This window comes from Tachypleus tridentatus, chromosome 9 (assembly GCF_004210375.1).
Source record: "Tachypleus tridentatus isolate NWPU-2018 chromosome 9, ASM421037v1, whole genome shotgun sequence".
NCBI lineage: Eukaryota > Metazoa > Arthropoda > Merostomata > Xiphosura > Limulidae > Tachypleus > Tachypleus tridentatus.
The window spans coordinates 144,615,154-144,637,376 of NC_134833.1; the positions used below are offsets into that span (position 1 = coordinate 144,615,154).

General features: G+C 33.0%; 1 protein-coding gene across 1 annotated transcript; it reads left to right on the forward strand.

Moving 5' to 3' along the window:
* Positions 1-1,229: 1,229 nt before the first annotated feature.
* LOC143227508 (solute carrier family 35 member G1-like) lies at positions 1,230-21,985 on the forward strand. The gene is made up of 3 exons (XM_076458950.1): positions 1,230-1,403; positions 17,937-18,017; positions 21,062-21,985. Exons 1-3 carry the CDS (start codon positions 1,230-1,232, stop codon positions 21,983-21,985), a joined length of 1,179 nt encoding a protein of 392 aa, XP_076315065.1.
* Positions 21,986-22,223: the final 238 nt, after the last annotated feature.

Below are 22,223 nucleotides of genomic sequence, written 5' to 3' on the forward strand. Positions count from 1 at the left end.
ATATCATCTTTTATTTTTGAATCATAATTCTCCAACATAGTTTCAATGATAACAACCAATATTTCTTTTACTAGTTCAGCATCAAAAAATGATTTCTTTTTTGAGCTAGAATCCAATCTATTTTATAGCTAACTAACATAACTAGTTCTATCGATAATAAAAATATTTTTAGACCTCCATTTTGTTCATTAAGTTGTGCTTTCAGGCGGCTAATTTCATTCATACGATCTTTGCTATCAACTGGAACTTTTACATTAAATTCGTTGTGAAAATTTTTAAAGTGTTGCTTAAGAATGTATAATTTATTATTTCTAAATACTTTGTTACACAAAAGATACACTGACTTATTATTCGCTTCAATCACTACAAATTTCAACTTTCATTAAGTTCTCGTTTCACGTTTCTTCAGTCACGCGACATTCTCTTTTCAGCAGTAATGCTAGAATCAATTATATTGTCTTTATTTTCTGAGTGTTCATCAGCATCTGGATTATTTCGTTTTAGAATTATCCACTTATCCATATTGTGGGATTAAAAACAAAATATATTTAAACATTTTAGAAGTTGTACAATAAAAATATGTTTGCAAGCGCTTGCAAAACAACTTACACTCGATAATAAACATCCAAACCAGACTGACGTTACAAAATGGATAGAGCCTGTGTCAGTGATGAAGCGCGCGACATTAGCGATGACGTGAGGCAATGCAGTTCTTGATTACCAAGTTTGCGATGAAAAATAAATGATAGAAAATGTTGATTCCTAAACTGAAGCTGACCACAATTGTACTATCCGCTGGCCACATGTCAGTGGCCATGTAGTTGCCTTCCTCTGGTTTACAGGATAAAGTTAAATATCCTAAACTGGACGAACATCTGAAGATATGTTAGGAATTACGGCCAATAACATTATTAATGGATAAATGCATTTTAACATTTATGAATTTTAATATTTATTGCGCTATTACGTTTATCTGATGAAAGTGTTATAATGAAAATTATTTTCGACATATTTTTATTACACACATATGAAGACCGTTTCACATTTGTTCATATAAAGGAATTAGGGTGGACTTGTAAATAAGTCATTTTTCATTTTTAGAAATATTTAACACATCTAATGCTTTATAGTATCAATAAGATATATTTAGACATAAGCTAATATTAATAGACAAATATTAATTGTTTAATTTTTATTCGCAATACTTTTCTCGACAACCAATTGTGGACATGAAAACTTCTGACCAGACATTCAGTTTTAAAAGGTTCAAGAATATTCCTGGAATTGGAATTATTTTGGAAATGACATCAGGATTCATGTATTCTCTGGCGATCCTGAATTTGAAGCTGGTGACAGAAATTAGTCCGGCCCTGTTTCTGGTAATTCAAGCTCTTATCCAATGGGTAATTTATAATCATTTTATTATTTTTTCGAAAGCCAGTTACTTCTGAGAGAAAATAGAAGGAATTATTTTGTTTTTTAGAGCTTTATTTGATGGAATATTAAAGACCCAATGATATACTGTTTTCACTGGCTCCCTCTTGCGGATGCTTCCACAATCTACTTCTCTTCTCCAGTGTTCATTAGTTTGCTTGCTTACTTGATTTTGAGGGAACCTTGTGGGGCTTACAATGTATTCGTCTTAATGCTGCCGATGACGGGCATTATTTTAATTATCAAACCAACGTTTATCGTAGGAACGTTCCAAGAGATTCATGACATAGATAATCGACGGAAAGGAACTATTTTTGGATTTTCTGCGTGTCTGTTGAAAGCTTGTTGCTATACAATGGCCCGTAAACTTCAAAGAACACCACCTTAAGTTGTGGCTGCCATGATGTCTGCCTTTAGCTTTGTTGTATGAACTTTTCTATTGTTCTTGTTCGAAAAAATCCAATTATCATCTTGTGGTAAAAGCAGTGTTCTTGTTGTGAGTTCTGGCATCTTTATGACACTGAATCATCTCCTCACCACAATAGCCTTACAAGTGGAAAATGCTGGACCAGTGTCTGTTGCTCAAACTCTAAATATAATTACAGCCTTTTTGTTCGATATTTTCATCTTAAATACCATCGCCATCTGGTGTAGTATTTTTGGCGCTGTTTTAATTTTTGTTGGTGTTCTTTTAACAACATTAACAACATTTTTATTACAAATGTTCGTAACGTAGTTCACGAGAAACAGATTTATTAAACATTGCTTGGAGTGAAATGTATAACTGTCGATAGATGTTAAACATACCATTGATAATAATGGGTAGGACCTTGAGTTCGAGTACTAGTTTTCCAATGATGATGACATACAATCGACTTGTTTAGTTTGTTGTTTCTCTTTGATGCCGATGTACATGGTCATGAGAGTTCGGTTTCTGACTTCAAGATAAACTTTTATGCTTTAGTGAGACGTGTTCAGATTTCTTTTATGTTCCTATTTTTCACGAAACTTCCATGTGTTTATTTGTGTTTCGTTTGTTTTCATTAAGAATTTACTGTAAATAAAAATAATTTGTAAAAAAAGAAAAACATTCGATCTGCTTTAAAATTTCAAATTTTATAAATGTGTCAAATAAAAATTAAACAACTCTGTATTTGAAACAGCTGTGTTTTGATATGTATCACAATTTTAGAAACATTCATTTGTGAAAATGATGAGTCACATACAAGGTTCTTATATTTTCAATTATTACTATCTGAGACTCGGAAAACATTATGTAGGCGTGAATGTATTTAACAAAACTACACGACGTATTTAAGTTTATAATCGACCACCCACGATGTATATCTTAATGTAGTTATAAGGTGTCCGTATTTGTCACCAATGGCAATATTATTTCATATTAATTTCAGCATACTTACTGATAAGTCGTATTGTGTTTCTAATCCAAAATATGTAAAAACCAAAAACGCAAGCTGTCCCTAATTTAGCCGTCTAAAACAGCTGGTCATCACCACCCACTGCCAACTCTTGGGCTACTCTTTTACCAATGAATGGTGGGATTGACCCTCACATTATAACGTCCCCACGACTGGGAGGGCGAGCATGTTTGGTGCGAACGGTTATTAGAACCCGCGACCCTCGAATTACCAGTTGAACGCCTTAACACGCTTGGCCATGCCGGGCCTCAAAATATTTGCAACTTATCAAGTGGGTACATTTAGCAGAAGTATTCTAAAACTTTCACCGGCTTTCTGTCGATATTTATTTATATTGTAATGTACTTTCAGCTGCTGAGGTATCAGAAACTTTCCAAAGAGAGAATTGATTTTCAACGAAAAACTTTCTAGTGTTTAAATGGTTGACATCACAATTCCATTGTGTTGAAGAAAATACTTTATAAAAGACGTCAAGTTTGATTTATCATTTCTACCTTTAATAAAATAAATTCAAAATTCTCCGGTAGGATAAAAAATCAATACCAATATGGTTGATTAGGGACCGTCAAAAGTCATAATTTTACCTTATTAACCTCTTGATTAAAGATTGAAAGATTGAAATGTATGATTGAAGATTTATGTTAGACTTGAATTAAAGTCTTAACTAAAACTAAAAAAACCGTTCTTAAAAGCAGAGAATCAATTATTGTTGACAACGAATTTTGTAGGATTTCAATAACACTCAGTTCTTAAACTTTTTAGAACAAACATGCTTTCAATAATAATGAGTTTTAAATTATGCAAACATGATTTGAACAAAACTGAGTTTTTAAACTTTGTAGATATGATACCAATAACACTGACTTTTCAAACTATGAAGACATGATTTCAATAACACTAATATTAAAACTTTGCATACTTGATTTCAGTAACGCTCAATGTTTAAACTCTATGGAGAAGATATGTTTTCAGTGACACTGTTTCTCAGTTTTGCAAAGCAATCATGATTGTACTAACACTCAGGTTTCAAACAATGCACAATAAACATAATATAAATAATAACCAGTTCTTAAACTTTGGAAACATAATAGGCTTATAATGGTAAACACAGACTTTAAATACGTATAGCAAGCCCAACAGAAGCAAAGAATTACGTTGTTTCATGGTCACTTAACAAACAAAAACTAATAAAAACCTGAATTACAAAAACGAAAGAGTATTCTAATTCTACATTTACAGTGTAGTGTAGTGACATTAAGGTCTACTTATCCAAGTTACAGCTTTGGTAGGGAATTATATTTTTAACAGTTTTTTATTTAGGCTCTAAATATTCTTCATAGTTTATCCTAGGAAAACAATTACATTTATGTTTTGTATTAGATATTTTTTATGCGTGTATTGGTTAGTATAATTATGCTGTTAGGCTTAGCGTGGCTTGGTGGTTAAGGCGCACGAATCGTACTTAGGGGTCGCGGGTTCGATTCCTAGTTACACCAAAGATGGGAGTATTGTAATGAAACAGCCAATTCCACTAATCGTTGATAAAAGACTAGCCAACCAGTTAACGATGAATGGAAATGACTACATGATTTCGTTCTAGTCTTATACTACTAAATTAAGTAAAAAATGAATTGATGAATATGTATGATAAACAGCAAGATTTATCCAAGACCTTACAAACCCTGATTAGGAAATGTTAAATGTCGATTTAATAGAAATTTCAAATAGTTGCTGCCAGGAGAAACTTTATTTTCATATAAAATAACAAAATATAATATTTAGGGACAACAATAAACCTCTTGGTCAACCTCGGGTGTCCCATTTTTTAAACTAAATTATTATAAATTTAAAAATATATCTGAAACCCAGCCCTTACTATTTATATAGGTATCAAGCTTTTAATTAATCATAATATAAAGTTTGTTGAGGACAAGATAATTATCTGTTGGTTCATCGTGGTTGTACCATTCTTTAAACCAGATTTGAAATAATAAAAAATATAAATCCAGTTCTTATCATTGTTACATTTATCAAGATTTCTTTAAAACTCATTGAAATTTATTGTCTCAATAACATACGAAACAACTCATTCCATTGGTGAAATATCTTATTTAAAAATAGAATTGTCGTAGCTGAGAACAGCTTTCCCTTTGCCTATATCTATATGTATGTCTTCTCGGTCTATAATTGTCAATGTTAAGTATGACAAATGTTGACACATCAACGAAATCAATTCCTTTTAGAATCACAAACACAGCAACCAGATCTCCTCTAACTTTTTTTTTTCACAATTTTAAGACGTTAATCTCTACTCTAATAACAACCCTTCCATCTGAGGTATGATTTTAGTTATCATTTTATAAATACGTTCCAGCAATTATATGCTCTTTCTAAAGTATGGAGTCAAAGACTGAACATAATTCACCAAATATCACCCGACCAGTGATAAATACAGCTTAAAATCCTATTTGTCGTATCACCATGGAGAGCACATTGCTTGGATGGCTTCGGAGACTGATCAAGAAATACATCAAGGTTAGTTCTTTTTAGGTTATTCTAAAATTATATTTATAATTCAAATTATTATAATCCACATACATTATATTGCATTTACTATAATTGCAACACATCTGTAATTTATTTGCTCAATTAAATATATTATCCAAACTAATGTTTACATCAGTAACATCCTCCTCAAACAAGCAAGAGCTTGACAAAAAAAGTAAATTTAAGTAATTTATTGAACATTCCTTCACCTATCTCATTAATGTAAATAATAATAAAAAACGACAATGGTTCTAAAACTGAGCCCTAAGTTACTCCACTTGTGATATTCATCTGGACTGGGATGGACAGGTGGTTAGGCGCTTGACTCGTAATCCGAGGGGTCGCGGATTCGAATCCTCGTCACATCAAATATACTCATTCTTTTAATTGTTAGTGCGTTATAATGAGGCCCGGCATAGTAAGGTAGGTTAAGGTGTGCGACTCGTAATCTGAGGGTTGCAGGTTCTCCTTTTAAGCCGTGAGGGCGTTATAAAGTGATGGTCAATCCTACTATTCTTTGGGAAAAGAGTATCCCAAGAGTTGGCGGTGGGTGGTGTTGACTAGCTGCCTTCCCTCTAGACTTACACTGCTAAATTAGGGACAGCTAGCACATATAGCCCTCGAGTAGGTTTGCGCGAAATTCAAAACAAACAAAGAAACAAGCGTTATAATGTGACTGTCAATACCACTATTCGTTGATGAAAGAGTAACCCAAGAGTTGACAGTGGGTGGTGATGACTAGTTGCCTCTCCTCAAGTGTAAATTACTGACGGCTAGCGCAGTACACCTTTGCGCGCAATTCATAAACAAAGAAATTGACATGCATCTAGTTTAGCTAAAGACCATTCTCATAACATTCTGTTTTCTTCCTCCTAGAAACTCTTGACCAATTAACTCATTTATCTCCCACACCTATAGAGATAATTTTATTAGCCTTTAAAGTGGCATCTTGTCAAATGCTTTGTAAAATACAGATACACCACATTTACACAAGCAGTGTCTTTTGGTAAGAATGTCAGGAGATTTTTAAGACGAGGTTTTCTCTCAGTAACAATATGGATATTATTCAATAACATTTTAAAATTACTTACCAAATCATCTTTTATTAGATTTTTTTCGTCAAATGTACAAAAATGATTTGAGGTACTTAAGGCGTGATAAGCTGAAGCTGACAAGGTAAGTTCACCTTTTTATGATAACGATTAGAGAGAGCCTCTTTTAGCTGATGTATTACCAGAGGTGTCAGTGTATGTCAGGTTGTTTTTAAAATTATTACATGTGTTGATAATTGTTACTCATATTCCTTAACAAACAATTAGTTTTATCTAAATAATAATAAAACAACAATGTTATTTGTAAACGGAACTGGGAGAATTCTGGATGTGAACATGTTGTTCTGCCATTCATGAGATTCAAGGTTCGAAACATCATAAAACGCTGAAGCAACATAACATGGTTTTCTCAACTTCTGACTGATAAACACTTGGCAGGAACAAAACCAGGTTATGCACATGCGTTAGACAGACACAACCAACAGTGTAGGAAATGTAGGCCTAAGACTGGCGTTAGACAGACACAACAAACAGTGTAGGAAATGTAGGAGACCAAGCTATTATGAGAAAATTGACGAGTTAAACAAAACATAATGATAACTGCAAGCAGATGCTTATGAAAGTTTTGATCAGTACGAAACAGAATGAATAATAAAATAAGGCCAGCTTTGTGTCTATCCAGATCAACACAAACTAGGACTATGAAAGACAATAGATAACAACAGTGTGTGTGTGTATATATACATGGAGAGTATTCAGGCATTGTGTAAGCATTACTGTTCAGTAATGTGTGAGACAGTTGTGATTTAAGTCCAGAATATATTTTACGCTACTCAGCGGGCAGATCAATTTGATTAGAATGAAGACATTGTGACTTTTAATATCTAAGGCTGCTCTTAAAATAATAAAAAAAACATGATAAAAAGCAAGTCCAATAACAGAGATATTTTTAAAAGGTAGATTGATTTCAAACACACATATTTAATGACTGCTATTTGGCTAGACACGTAGTGAATGTTCATCAATTCTTAATTTCTTTGACGTCATAAAAATGACTGAGTTTATTAAGTTCTTAAATGTTTCCAATATTTATTTTCTAATATAATTTAGAGAATATCGATAGACCAAGGTGAATTTTACGTTATTTTGATTTTAATTATTGAGAAATGAAAGCATATATTCTAAAGAAAGGCCTTTCTAACAGCATGTTTCTATATCACAATATTTCGTATTGTAGACGTCAACGAATTCCGATATGAAACATCAAACTCAAAGATAATTTACAATTAGAGTTTTTACCTAAAACTATAATCTTTTCCCTACGTAGTTCGGTTACATGAGAGTAAACATTTATACCAAATGACAGAGAAGTTTATTAAACATCACTACATCAGTCCTTCAGTTATCATTAGTTGAAGTACCTCTTGTTTAGTTGATCATCCAGGGTAGGTGAAAAGAGTGTTGATAAATAAATCAATACAACACTTAACAACTGAATAGAAACTTTAAATAATAGCCATTCTGTACCATCTTGCACTAATCATAATTTGAAATTTTGAAAAATCTCTAGCATAAACATTGTTATGTAGCCACATTTATTGAAATAAATAAATATTGAAAATATTTCTTTGTTAGTTCTACATGTAGTGTCACCTATATTAAACTTCTATCGGCCTAGTTTTGGAAACACTGTTTTAATCAGTGTAATATATATGGATATACATCTTGTTTGTTTGTTTTGAATTTCGCACAAAGCTACTCGAGGACTATCTGAGCTAGCTGTCCCTAATTTAGCAGTGTAAGACTAGAGGAAAACACCTAGTCATCACCACCCACCGCCAAGTCTTGGGCTACTATTTTACCAACGAATAGTGGGATTGACCGTTACGTTATAAAGCCCCCACGGCTGAAAGGTCGAGCATGTTTGGCGCGACGGGGATGCGAACTCGCGACCCTCAGATTGCGAGTCGCACGCCTTAACACGCCTATACATCTTCTAAAAGCACTTAATTAAAGTTTCTTAACCTATATAAATTTTACTTTAAAAGGCTTGATAAACATTATATTTATATCTGTATAACGTATTTTGGTTGATAGATATAAGGAAGTGATCAGAATTAGAAAATAGTAAATAAATCTCAAATTACGATATAATAAAGGTACAGTGAAAACTTTGATAAATAATGAATCAAATAAATTTTAATTCTAGTTAAGCAGAACGCTATAAAATGGGCTTTCGTGCTCTGCCAACCTCAGGTATTGAAGACTAGTTTCTAACGTATACGACTTCAGAAATGTCTCTGTGCCAGTATAAACATATATTCCATAAAACTTTGCATATAAGTGTCTTTGCAGAGTTAAATAGCACTGGGATGCTTTGAAAAATCCGCATTGTAAGTTGAAATTAACCATTGAAATACTGTAAAGTGATCAACGTAGTGCTATCTATTGGTCATGTTATGTGTCTAAAAACTATATATTATTTTAGTGATTTATTAATATATATAATTTACATTATTTCGCTTCACAATAAAGAATAGAATTATACCGCGAAATAATATCGATACACTAACGTTGTAGTCGTTAATTATATGATTCTCGAAGCTGTTTTGTTTAACAATAAAGTAGCTAATTTGTTACATGAGCCGTTTCTGACTCAGTAGTATTTCTGATGATTTATAACTCTAAAATGGAGTTACAAGAATGTGTATATTTGTTATTAATAAATTTCTGATTTGAAATGGTTTATAAACCGCTAGATAGCGACAAAATATTCTGACATTTAAGATTGATGAAACTGTCCCAAAGTGAAAGGAGGCATTTGGCATAGAAGTGAAGAATATAAAATTAAACAAGTGAGATAACTAGATCAATATAAGTTTTGTGACCACAAAACACGCTTACCATATTTATTATAGATCAGCTTTCTTCCACTGAAGTGACATTCGTGTTAATTATAGGTGGATATTTATATCTGTACTGTCATCGTTTCTCTGAATGATGTTAGTATCCATTAGGCACAACAGATACTCCACTCTTCCAGTCTTGTATGATGTACAGCTAGAAGTATCATTGGTATAGGCTGCAGAATGTAAACAATGAAAAGATAACACTGATATGTAAATGAGTGTAGTTATATCACAATGTGATGTTGTGTGGGCAGCTGGTTAAATCTCAGCATCCCTCAAGCTCAACATGGTGGAATTACCTCAGCACCACTCTCAATCTTTGATGGAGTCACAGAAGCTGGATAGATAAAAACTAGGGTGAGACAAGGCTTTTTCTCTGTATAAATTATATCAAAAATCAGTTATGCAGCTTTCCTTTTCAGTTTATACAACGTCAGATGACAATATAAACCTGTCTGCAACATAAATTATGTTACTCTTACTTTAAAGAGTCAAGCTAGGGAGTATAGTAGGTTACTTAAACCATGCTTAAATAGGAATACCAACAGATTGTGGTATAAAAGGTACCATGTTAGGTATATCAGTTGCAGTTATTTCCAAAGTAAATGGATGGAATAGCTGAAAGCAACACATTTATATCGCTACATAGTGAAACGACTAAATTTAACAACATCTAGCGTTGTGAAAAATCAAAATAATGAATATTTATCAATTCTCCAGTCAGTTTTAAGTCACTAATGTATGCACCACACAGTTATCTTTCTAGCTGGCAGGTGTTCGACCTACAGCACAACTATTTTGTGCTATTTCAATTATTATTATAAGTGAATTAGATTAATACCTGACAAAACACATGACATTGTATTACACAGTTTGTAACTGCTGTTTCTAAATTATGCACGTACAATAATAATATTCACCTCAACAACACGAGAGTTTGGCAGAGCACAGTTTCTACTGACATACGTTTACCGTTACCATACAGGGTGACACTCAGCTCAGAACCAGCTTAGGTGTTATGTTTATGAATTTTGCTTTTTATTAACACAGAATAGTGTTGGTTATGTCGATTAGAGTAAGGTTAGGGAAAAATATTTCACTGCAGTTTATCTTTCGTAAATCAAAAACCACAGTATAGGGAACAAACTGACAGACTTCAGACTTGTCAGACTTCAGACAGTTTGTTCCGTTTACTGTGGTTCTGTTTTCAATATTTGCTACAACGATAATATGTTATTATTATAAGTACAGTATTGTTATATTTTGTGATATACAGTTATCAATCCAGAATTTTATTAACAAAACTTTGATAACGTATTGTCGTGCCTAGGGTTTCAGTTTAAATGACAAAAATTAATCATTAGCTAAGTTTACATATTTTATTTTTAGTTTGTTTCAAATTTTGGACAATGATTTTTCAACCCTGCATATCTATTGGCGAATTACTTACGGATATAATTTCTTGTATTTCATTGTCTGTTATTTAATTTCAAAACATATAAAATTATTACTTTTTATTGTAATTCATTTGACATGCATCTGTAACATTTGGTAAATTATTTTGATAGCACAGAACTTTGATAATATTAAATCCGTTAATAGTGGGACATTAAAATCAGAATAGACAGTTTGGGATCTTGTTTCTCGTTATGATAATAACCCACTATGCCTAGTAGATCACGTGGTGTAAATGAAATTAACGTACTTTTATAAACGTTTTTATGAAGTTAACTTTATATCTTGAATGACATTTTTCAAAGTAAATGAATTATCATTTAAAATATCTGAAATATTCTCTTCACTTAGTTCACTTGTCCCCCAAAACTAAAAAATAATTTTTATAAGCTTTTGTCAAACTTCTTGTCAAACTGATACGCCAAATATACAGAATCTGCCGAAGCAGTAACGTTTAACAAGAATGTCTGAAGGTTTGGAACACGAAATTTTCTCTTAGTGAAAATATGTATACTCTCTAATAACATTCTAAAATTTGTAACATGTTTTATTAAATCTTTCAGCCAGTCGTTTTGTCGTACGTCTTTCTGATGTCCCGTTTCACCAACGTTCCTGGTATTCAATAATATTATAAAAGTCTCGTTCTACCAGTCAATTCATAATTCTAATATTTGTGACACTTTTCTTTAATTTTATTTCTCATATCCTGTGTTAGCCAACCTGGTGTGTTACTTGCAGCTGTACTTATCTTTCTATAAATAAAATATATAAACACGATTTAAAGAATATAAGACATCTTGAGCTAAAGTAGGCAAGATAAGTCCATCTGGATGCTCTCCCTCAACACAGAAGTTCTAGAATAGAAATGGTTGTGCCTGAACTGTAGAGGTTTTAAAGACAACAAACTTCTATTAACATGCGATATGGCTTTTCGTTTTAACACGTTGTATTGAACTTAGAATAAAACATAGAAACAAGTCCAATAAACAAGATATTTTTTAAAATTTCTCTTCGTTTCAAACACACGTATTTAATTACCACAATCTGTCTAAACACGTAACGTATCATCATCAGCTGTTAACTTACTTTGACGCCATGAAAATGACTGAGTTTAATATTTATATGGAAAAAGTTGATAGTCCACAGTAAATTATAGTTTATTTTATTTTTAATTATTGATAAATGAAAGTGTATATAGTGAGAAAAAACATTTCTAACAGCATCATTGTATATCATAATCTAATGTGTTATACTAGTCAACAAATTCTGACATCAATTACTAATACAAAAGGTCCAAGTCATATTTTTATTTTATGGTACTTTTGGGGATCAGCCTGAAAATTAATTACCAAGTAAAAGGGTTAATAGAAGTTTTTATTTGTATGTGCTTATGGTATAGTAATAATCATAAAAAAATATTTTTTCGGTAATAATTAAACTTAAATCACCTAGTGAGGTGAAAAGAAACTAAAGCTTGTAACCTAAATTCATGCCCAGAACAAACTGGGATCATTCCTTCCAAGTGACACCCGCAAGTTATTGATACTTATGCATTTCGAAAAATTATTTATAAGTGGATATTAGGGTCATTCGTGGAAAAATTTCCGTCTATAATAAATATATGTATATTCCTCATTATGACAGATAATAAACAAAATTAAAGAAAAGCAGGAGAAATTTAAAAAAAGTTTAAATTCACTAATATTATATAAAATATAAATATAATATAATATTATATAAAACTTAAACATTAACAGTAAGGATTTTTTTGCGAAACAAAATGTTTGAATTAGGACTAGCTCTTTGTGGACTGAAAGGATTATATTTGATGATTATAAAATGCTTTTTCTTCAGTAGTTTTATTTAATCAAGGCTTAATGAGCATTACTCATCTTTAAGAATTGATAGATTAAAACAAGTATGAACAAGATAACTGCATATATTCTGAAGCTGTTAAATAAATTTCCTTCACCTTTCTGCCTCATTTTGAAAATGTGTTTTTTAATGAAGATGAGGGTAAGGGTGTATATTTGTTTTTTAATTAGTATAGTTTGAGAGCTCGTAAAAGGATTGGAGGTAAAAAGGAGAAATTTGGTGATGATGGTGTGTGCGATGGCTTATGGTTGAAATTTGTTGTTTAGAAAACTGCTTGTAATCTTCGTTAGATAGCTCATTTATAAATAAATACACATGTAGTGTTACGTACATTGCTAAAACAAATCTCCATTTAAATACTCGAGTTTGTGAGCACGTAGGAGTTACTAACAGAACTAATATTCCACTACTTAAACCAAGCCATTCATTCAGTCGTACACTTTCTGAAATTATACGTGATAATATTTTATTTATTTTACATCTGTACATATGTTTTAAACCAAGATTTTATATTTTAAATAATAATTTCCGACCAAAATAAAGTTAAATATACAAATAGAACTAAAAAGGTTACTTACAAATTAACGATTGTTATAATTGTTTGATTAGATGAACGTAACTTAAACTACATGTTCATAAATGTTAAAATGCATTTATCCATAAATAATGTTATCGGACATAATTCTTAAAATATCTACATATGTTCGTCCAGTTTAGGATATTTAACGTAGTTCTAAACCAATACACAAAGTTAAAATTGTAAAATCATCTGCATAATAATAAAGTTGATAAAGAAAGATGCAGTGTTTCATAACATATGTAGCTTGATCTGTTTTAAATTTCGCGCACAGCTACTCGAGGGCTATCTGCGCAAGTAGCTTGATCAACTGTATTTGTCACTCAGTTTTCACAGGATTTATTCTTTAAATTAAGTTTTGTTGCTTAATATTTCACGTGTATTAAAAGATGATTGACTTACCTTGAAAAATGTCATTCTGGATAAAAAGATAATTTCGTAAAATATTTTGAAAGGTTTTTAAAAGTACATTAATTTCTTCTACAACACGTGATATACCAGGTTTAATAGGTTATTATCACAAGGAGAAACAGGAACCAAAGCTTTCTATTCTGTTTTTGAAGTCCCAATATTAACGAACTTGGTCATATGAAAGTCCTGTGATATCTGAATAAGTTACAAAATGTTACGATGGTTATATAATGCGGAAGCTTGTCAAGTGAAGTACAGAGAAAAGTAATAATTTTATATGTTTTGAAATTAAACAACGGACAATGAAAAACAAGAACTGTTTTGTTTTTTTTGGATTTAGCACAAAGCTACTCGAGGGCTATCTGCGCTAGCCGTCCCTAATTTAGCAGTGTAAGACTAGAGGGAAGGCAACTAGTCATCACCACCCACCGCCAACTCTTGGGGTACTCTTTTACCATCGAATAGTGGAATTGACCTCACATAATAATGTTCACAGGGCTGAAAAGGCGAGCATGTTTGGTACGACGAGGATTCGAACCCGCAACCCTAGGATTACGAGTCGTGTACCTTCACCACCTGGCCATGCCGGCCCGAGAAATGTTATCCGTAAATAATTCGCCAATATATAATCAGGGTTGTCATCATTATCTATAATTTGAACAAAGTAACAATAAAATATGTAAACTTAGCTAATAATTAATTTTTGTCATTTGAACTGAAACGTTTGTATCTCATTATACTCTAAACTATTACCACAACAATACGTTATCAAAATTTTTTTATAAAATTCTGTTAATAAAATTCTGAATTGATACATCAGAAAAGATAATACTACTAATAATAACATATCATTGTAACAAATATCGAAAAATAGAACCACAGTAAACAGAACAAACTGTCTGAAGTCTGATATTAGATAAACTAGTATAATTATCAATATTTTTGGTTATGTTTCTGTTGTTGTTTTCTTTCTGACTTGTCGAAACAAGTTTCTCCGATATAAAGCTTTTGACAGTTCGTTACTTTTAGTTCTAACACATTTCTAACAATCATAAAACGCTAGTGACTGTCTTATCAAATAGATTTTTGGGAGTTTATAAAACAAAATATAAAAGGAGACTGAGGAAATGCAGTGAGACTTTAGACAAATTCATTGAAGATGTAGAGAAAAATTTTTATGTAGAGGAGCGAACAACGTTTCGACCTTCTTCTTTGTCAGAATTAGCTTTCTTGGTCATATAAAAATAATCTAAAAAGCTTGTAATAAATACCAGACCTAACGTTATCTAATACATCAATGCCTACAGTTTGTAATAAATACCAGGCCTAACGTTATCTAACAGATTAATGCTTACAGTTTCTATATTTTCTTTAAAGTTTCTGTTGATCACACAGTAAACTTTGTCAATTTAAATGTGTTTACAAAAACAAAATTTAAACATTGTAGGCATTCGTTAGTCTCTAGAAACCACAACATAACAAGAATTATGTGTGTGTTGTATGTTTTCTTATAGCAAAGTCACATCGGGCTATCTACTGAGCCCACCGATAGGGATCAAACCCCTGATTTTGGTGTTGTAAATCCGGAGACATACCACTGTACTATAAGCGGGCCGAGAATTTGATCTTATAGTGGACGTACGAATTATTAACTTTGGTAAAATTCATTGATGTTCAAGTATTTTTTGAAGCGGATTCGTCTTGTGATAGAGCCCGAAATTTTGGAATAAGTAAACTATAATTGAAACTGTGTGGTATAATAAATTATGACCCGAAACGTTTAGCTGTGAGCGAGTTATAAGAGTGAAAGTAAATTCATTAGCAGATGTTGTAGTGTGATGCTGTTTTCTTTTACAGTATTGTGCAGCTTAAAATTATTGACGTAACAGATACCCCTACCGACTCTGTCATAAAGGTAAAATACAACAGGAATAATTATTTTCTGTGTATTTTCTACTATACTGTGTTCCAGTGGTGAAATACAAGGACATGTTTCCCCAATTAAATTTTTAGATTGACTCATTTTATGTACTGAGCATATATTAATAACTTTCAGTTGTAGAACAGAAGTTAGGCGGAGTACGGTTTGTACACACATTCAACATATGTTTTCCGTTATTATACAGGGTGACATTCAGCTATAAAACAGGTTAGTTTCGATGTTTACGCATTTTACTTTTATTTATATATTTGACTCTTCTTAAAATAGAATAATGTTGAAGTAAGGTTAGGGAAAAAAATTCACTACAGTCTATCTTTCCTAAATGAAAAACCACCGTAAAGGAAACAAACTTTCAAAAGCCTAATAACAGAGAAAATAGTTTCGTACGTTCTCTTCGTAATGTTCCTTTTTGGCTTACGTCATCTTTCGGCTGTAGAAACCACAAAATATCAATAATCTAGAGATATAACGAACGTATAAATAATTAACTTTGAGTGTGTTGTAAGAAGGAAAGTAAATCTCTTAACGTGAATGTTATGGTGATTCTTTTTGTTTCTCTTTGTTCAGCAGACGAAAATTAGTGACATAACAGATAGACTTATTTTATATTAGTTAGCTGTTTGGCACAAAACAACAAGGTTATCAGCGCCAAACAACTGGTTAAAAAATTGAAAGTAAAATTTATTTAAAACAAATCATGTTAAAACCAAACAAAGTTTAATGTTTTAATTAAAAACATAAATAGCGATAAAAAGGTTAATAGCCCTTAAACAGCTCAAAACATTGGTAATGTGAACAGTGTCACCATCACTAATGAAACTGTCCAGCGTCATGGATAAACCTTAGGATAAAACATGTCTAAAATGGTGCCGTTATTGAGAGTCATAACGACGACACGACAGTACAATGTGGCTTGTTAGAAGCCATGGTGAGAAGTGCTGACCAGTGAATACAACAATGTTATCCAACGACAGACCCAATTCATCCAAATGTGCCTGAATACGAAGACCAAAATTGCAGAACGTCTGTTTTAAAAATGCATGACCCACTGAGGAAGGAAAACACAACCCCAGTTGAGATGCTATGGTAAGGAACAAAGTTTCGAAGCATACACTAAAAACAGTTGCAAACGGCGAAGGCGGAGAGAAGGTTCATGAGACTCTATATAAGAGCTCTGAACTGGGGAGTGTGGAAAGCCCCTAATGATAAATGGGGTCCAGTATCTTCAAAGTTGAGATATTGGCAGAGACATAAACCAGTGACTTGTAGTCTAGTTGTGATCGAATAAGAACACGATATATCTTTAGCATAGAACGTCGATATGCTCCACAAGTGGTGTAAGAAAAGACATGTAGGATGTTCAGAGCTCTTGTACATTTGACTCGTAGCTGCTTGGTATGTGGTATAAACTTATGCTTGCAGTCAAAGATAAGCCCTAAGAACTTTGTCTCAGGGACCACGGGTAGCACAACATTACAGATACGGAGTTCAGGATCCAAGTGAATACCCAGTTGGCAGCAGAAGTGTATGCAAACGGTTTTAGAGAGAAAGAAGTAAAAACAATTTGCTGTGATCCACTTCAGTAAAAGATTGAGAGCATTGTGTAACTGCTGCTCAATAAATCTCATCTTCGACGACTGAAACGAGATGTGGATGTCGTCGACACAGAGCCCGTTTGCAACAGCAAGAGGGAGTTCTCCAGTGATGGCATTAATCTTTATACTGAAAAATGTGACGCTCAAAACAGAGCCCCGAGGGATTCAAAGTTCCTGTAGAAAATAACGGGTAAGTGTGTAGCCCACATACACTTGGAATCGCCTGTCCATTAAAAATGTTTTAATAAAAATGGGCAATCGGCCACATGATACAAGATGTTCTCGTTTGAGTCGTTTCATGCCAAATCAAATTTTCCTGTTGGAGCGCTGTCGTCGGAACCCACACTGGTTGGGCGAGAGAAGGTTGTTTAATTCGAGGAACTAAAAAAGATGAGTGTTAACTATCCTCTATAAGGTCTTACAAAGACAGCACATCAAAGCAACTGGACGGTAGTTTGAAGGAATCTTGGGATCCTTCCCAGATTTAGAGAAAAGTAGTAAAATGACCTAGCGCCATGTATCAGGAAAATCATTCTTCTGCCAGATCCGTTTAAAAACAATCAGAAGAATAGCAAGAGAAGCAGTAGAGAGATGGTGCAGTATCTCATAGAGTATATCATCATGTTTGACCAATGTACTACCAAACTAATAAAGGACCAGTTTGAGTTCCACCAGTGTAAAGGGGCCATTATATTCATAGAGACGATCAGCACAAAAGGAAAGAGGTGATAGCTCTGTCCGAGTCTTGATAGCTAAGTCGTTAGAGGAAGATGCAAAAATGGTAGATACCCAGAAAAAGCTTTCGCTGTGAGAATCGGCGATGCTCCGGGCATCAGCTACTTCTACGCCATCAGAGAGTAAGATCGAAAGGGGGACAGAATTGTATTGCCCACTGTCCTTTCGAATTTTGTTCATATGACTTTGCATCTGGTGGTAGACGTGATGCTAGTTGTGAATTTAATCCAAGATTCCTTCTGGCTTCGACGCCTTACATTCCAAGCATATGCACGGGCCCGCTGAAAAGCGATATGGTTCGAGAGTGTGGAATACCTACAAAAGGTATACCTAGCCTGTTTATAAGCCTTCCGTGCCTTGTGGCAGACAGGATTCCACGACGGACGAGGATATCGTGGAAACCGTGTCGAGGTTTAAGGAATACCTTGAGAAGCTGTTTGTATTATACCGTCAGTCACTGCGTCTACGCAATTGTCTATCGATGGCTTGCAGATGATGGTAGGATCAAGTTCTGCAAGAGCAGTGAAAGAGGGCCAGTTGGTTTGATCCAGCTTCCACCGGGGCATGCGGGTCGGGTGGCATCGACCACGGCCAGTCTCTCTCAAAATGATAGGAAAATGATCACTGCATTGCAGGTTACTGTCAACCCTCCATGAAAAGTGGAAGAATGGTGAAAGGGAGCAGACTAAGATAACAATAACAGTAAAAGACTGACTAGGTGCATGTAAATAGGTATAAGAAGTTTGCTGCTCAAAATCTTCAAAATATGTTCGTTTGCCAATGGTCTATTTTTCACTATTTTATTTAAGTTTTTATTTGGGAAATCCGTAATAAAAAAATAATGTTTCGGTGCCCACTGACCACACCTACCATGAAGTTCTACGAAAAAACGCACTACAATGCCAATCAAAGATATTAAAGCAACGCCAGGGTTTCGTGAGCACTATACCCAAACACCAGAATCAGATACAATGCCCATAACACCTGTTGAGAACATCCAACTCTGGTACTTGGTTGACTCTAGCCCAAGTGGACCAGCCGAGTGACCGTGGGGGAGCACCTCAAGGCTGCCCATCTACAGGAATTCAAGGCCAAAGTGGTGTCTTTGGGTTAGACCACTTAATGACCAGAATCCTGTCCTCCCTTTTCCATTCTCCATTAAAATGTAACTCACTAATGTAAGCAACACACAATTGCATTTTTGCTGGCATTTTCGGACCTACAACGAAATTGTTTTAGCTACTTCTGGTAGAGTTATCATTTATTTAGAGTAACAGTCCCGTTCAGCACTAAAACATGGCAGTAAATTGCGTAGTTTTCAACTGCTGTTTCAAAGTTATACACGTACAATGATAATCTTCATCTGAGCAGCACGAGTTTGCTGGAACACAGTTCAACATTTACATTCGACTTATGTTTAAAGCTACAGAAGTGTGCGACACACAGCTATGAAACAGGTTAGTTGATATATTTTATTTTTATTCATACGTTTAACTCTCCTGGTGTCATATGATTTTATATTTTTCATTTCTTAGTTAAGAAAGACAGGGAAATGAAAACAATTTCACGACAGCCTATCTGTCATAAATGAATAAAACAATACTGAACGGATCGAAGTGTCAAAAGTTTCATATCTAAGAAATAAGTTTCGACCTATTGAAGCGTCCTCTTCATTGTAACATTGTGTTCCGGGAGAAATAAAAAAAAACTGTTCAACAAACGACTACGTGACCCCTGATCTTGGAGTTCCTTTAAAGACACAGACGGTTAGGAAGTTGGTCAGTTGTTTTCTTTTATTACTATCTTTTGTGATCTACAGTTATCATGGAGAATTTTCTTATTCCATTTTGTAACATACTCTAGTGATTAGGGTTTAGAGTAGGAGAAGGCATGAATTTTTCTGTTTAAATGAAAAAAATATTTACTGTTAACTTAGTTTGTAAATGTTATTATTAGTTTCTTTCACATTATGGAAAATACTTTTACAGCATCCTATATGTAATGGCGTCATAATCACCGATACAATTTCTTGTTTTTTATTGTCCGTTTTATAATATCAAAAAGTATGAAATGATTATATTTTACTATTATTCACGTAACAGGCTCCTACATTAAATTAATCATCAAAAAATCTGGTAACTTATTTCTACAGAAATGTCATATTATTAAGTTCGTTAATACTGGGACCTTAAAAGCAAAATGGACAGTTTTTGTTATTGTTTCACGTTATGGATTAAACTTATTTAGCCTAGTAGATCATGAGGAGTCTAAGAAACTATTGTGGTTTTAAAAACATTTATAAATATTTCATGAAATTTGTTTTTATACTGAATGAATATTTCCAAAATAAATAAATTTCTCTTATAATATTTGAAATATTATCTTCATAATTTAATTCAAATAGAGAGTTATTTCTCATCTCTGAAACCAGTAATATTTAATTTAAAGGAGAAACCCTGTCAAAACAAAGGAACAAAGAAAGATGTTCAATGTACTTACGTGATGACACACTCCATTTTTCTTTAAATTTAGTTTGTTTTTACAACATTAGCTACAATACCCTTTAAAATAATCTTAATGTAGGTCTTAAAACTAATGTTATCACAATTTAAAATTATATAGATCATGTTTCATTGTTAACTTGTTATATGGGCTTAGAAGTAAGTTAAATATCCTAAAGTAGACAAACCTCTGTAAACATGTTTTGTAATAACTGCCAACAAAATCGTTGATAAATAAATCGTTTTATCTTTTATCTTGTGTTTAACTTACGCCCTTACGTTCATCTGAAAATACTGTTATAATAATTAACTTTGTTAAATTGTACGTTACCTTCTTAGTTCTGTCTTTATAGATAACTTTATCTTGGTTAGAAACTATTGATAAAAATTGTTTAAAACACATATATGTATTGCAATGTAATACATGATATGCTTGTATTATCCACTGAAAATCATATTACCCTCGTTTATAAAAAGGAATTTGGATCAATCTGTAAAGTAGTCATTTTTAAGTTTTAGAAACATTTATTAAAATAAGATTTGACAAATCTAATGCTTTATATTATTAATAAGATATTTTTATTCGCAGCATCTTTGTCGATACACAACTGTGGACATGAAAACTTCTGACCAGACATTCAGTTTTAAGAAGTTCAAGACTGTTCCTGGAATTGGAATTATTTTGGGAATGACATCAGAATTCATGTATTTTCTGGCGATCCTGAATTTGAAACTGGTGTCAGAAATTAGTCCCGCACAGTTTCTGGTAACTAAAGCTCTTATCCCGTGGGAAATTTATAATGTTTTTATTATTTATTCGAAAGTCAATTACATTGGAGAAGAAGGAGAAAGAATTATTTTGTTTTTTAGAGCTATATTTCGTGGAATAGTAAAAGCCCTAATGATATACTGTGTTCATTGGCTCCCTCTTGCGGATGCTTCCACAATCTATTCCTCTTCTCCAGTGTTCATTAGTTTGCTTGCTCACTTGGTTTTGAGAGAACCTTGTGGGGCTTACAATGTATTCGTCTTAATGCTGACGATGACGGGCATTGTTTTAATTATCAGACCAACGTTTATCGTAGGAACCTTCCAAGATATTCATGACGTAGATAATCGGTGGAGAGAAATTACGATTGGATGTTCTGCGTGTCTATTGAAAGCTTGTTGCTATACAATGGCCCGTAAACTTCAAAAAACACCATCTCAAGTTGCGGCCGCCATGATGTTTACCTTTAGCCTTGTTGTGGGATATTTTCTAGTGTTCTTGTTCGACGAAATTCAAATATCATCTTGTGGCAGAAACAGTGTTCTTGTTGTGAGTTTTGGCATCTTTATGATGCTGAATCAACTCCTCACCACAATGGCCTTACAAGTGGAAAATGCTGGACCAGTGTCTGTTGCTCAAAGTCTAAATATAATTATAGCCTTTTTGTTCGATTTTCATATTAAATACCATCGCCACCTATACAGTATTTGTGGCGCTGTTTTAATTTTGTTGGAGTTCTTTTAAGAACATTAAATAAAGTGAATTATTTCTTAATATTTTAACATAACAATTTACTTCGTGCTGTTATTAATATTATTTGGTTTCTATTATTTTTGCATAATAACTTTATTACTGTTTTATTATTATTATTTCAAACCTTTCGATAACCGATGCTCGTAATGTAGTTCACAATAAATAGTTTTAACACTAATGCTTGAAGCTAAGTATATTACTTTCGATTGATATCAAATATACTTCAAAA

Excerpts from the sequence above, each read along its gene's own strand:
- LOC143227508 (XM_076458950.1), top strand. The coding sequence starts at position 1,230 with ATGAAAACTTCTGACCAGACATTCAGTTTTAAAAGGTTCAAGAATATT. Across the intron at positions 1,404-17,936 it reads TTCAAGCTCTTATCCAATGG|AGACGATCAGCACAAAAGGA; the intron begins GTAATTTATAAT and ends TTATATTCATAG. Across the intron at positions 18,018-21,061 it reads TAGAGGAAGATGCAAAAATG|CATCTTTGTCGATACACAAC; the intron begins GTAGATACCCAG and ends TTTTATTCGCAG.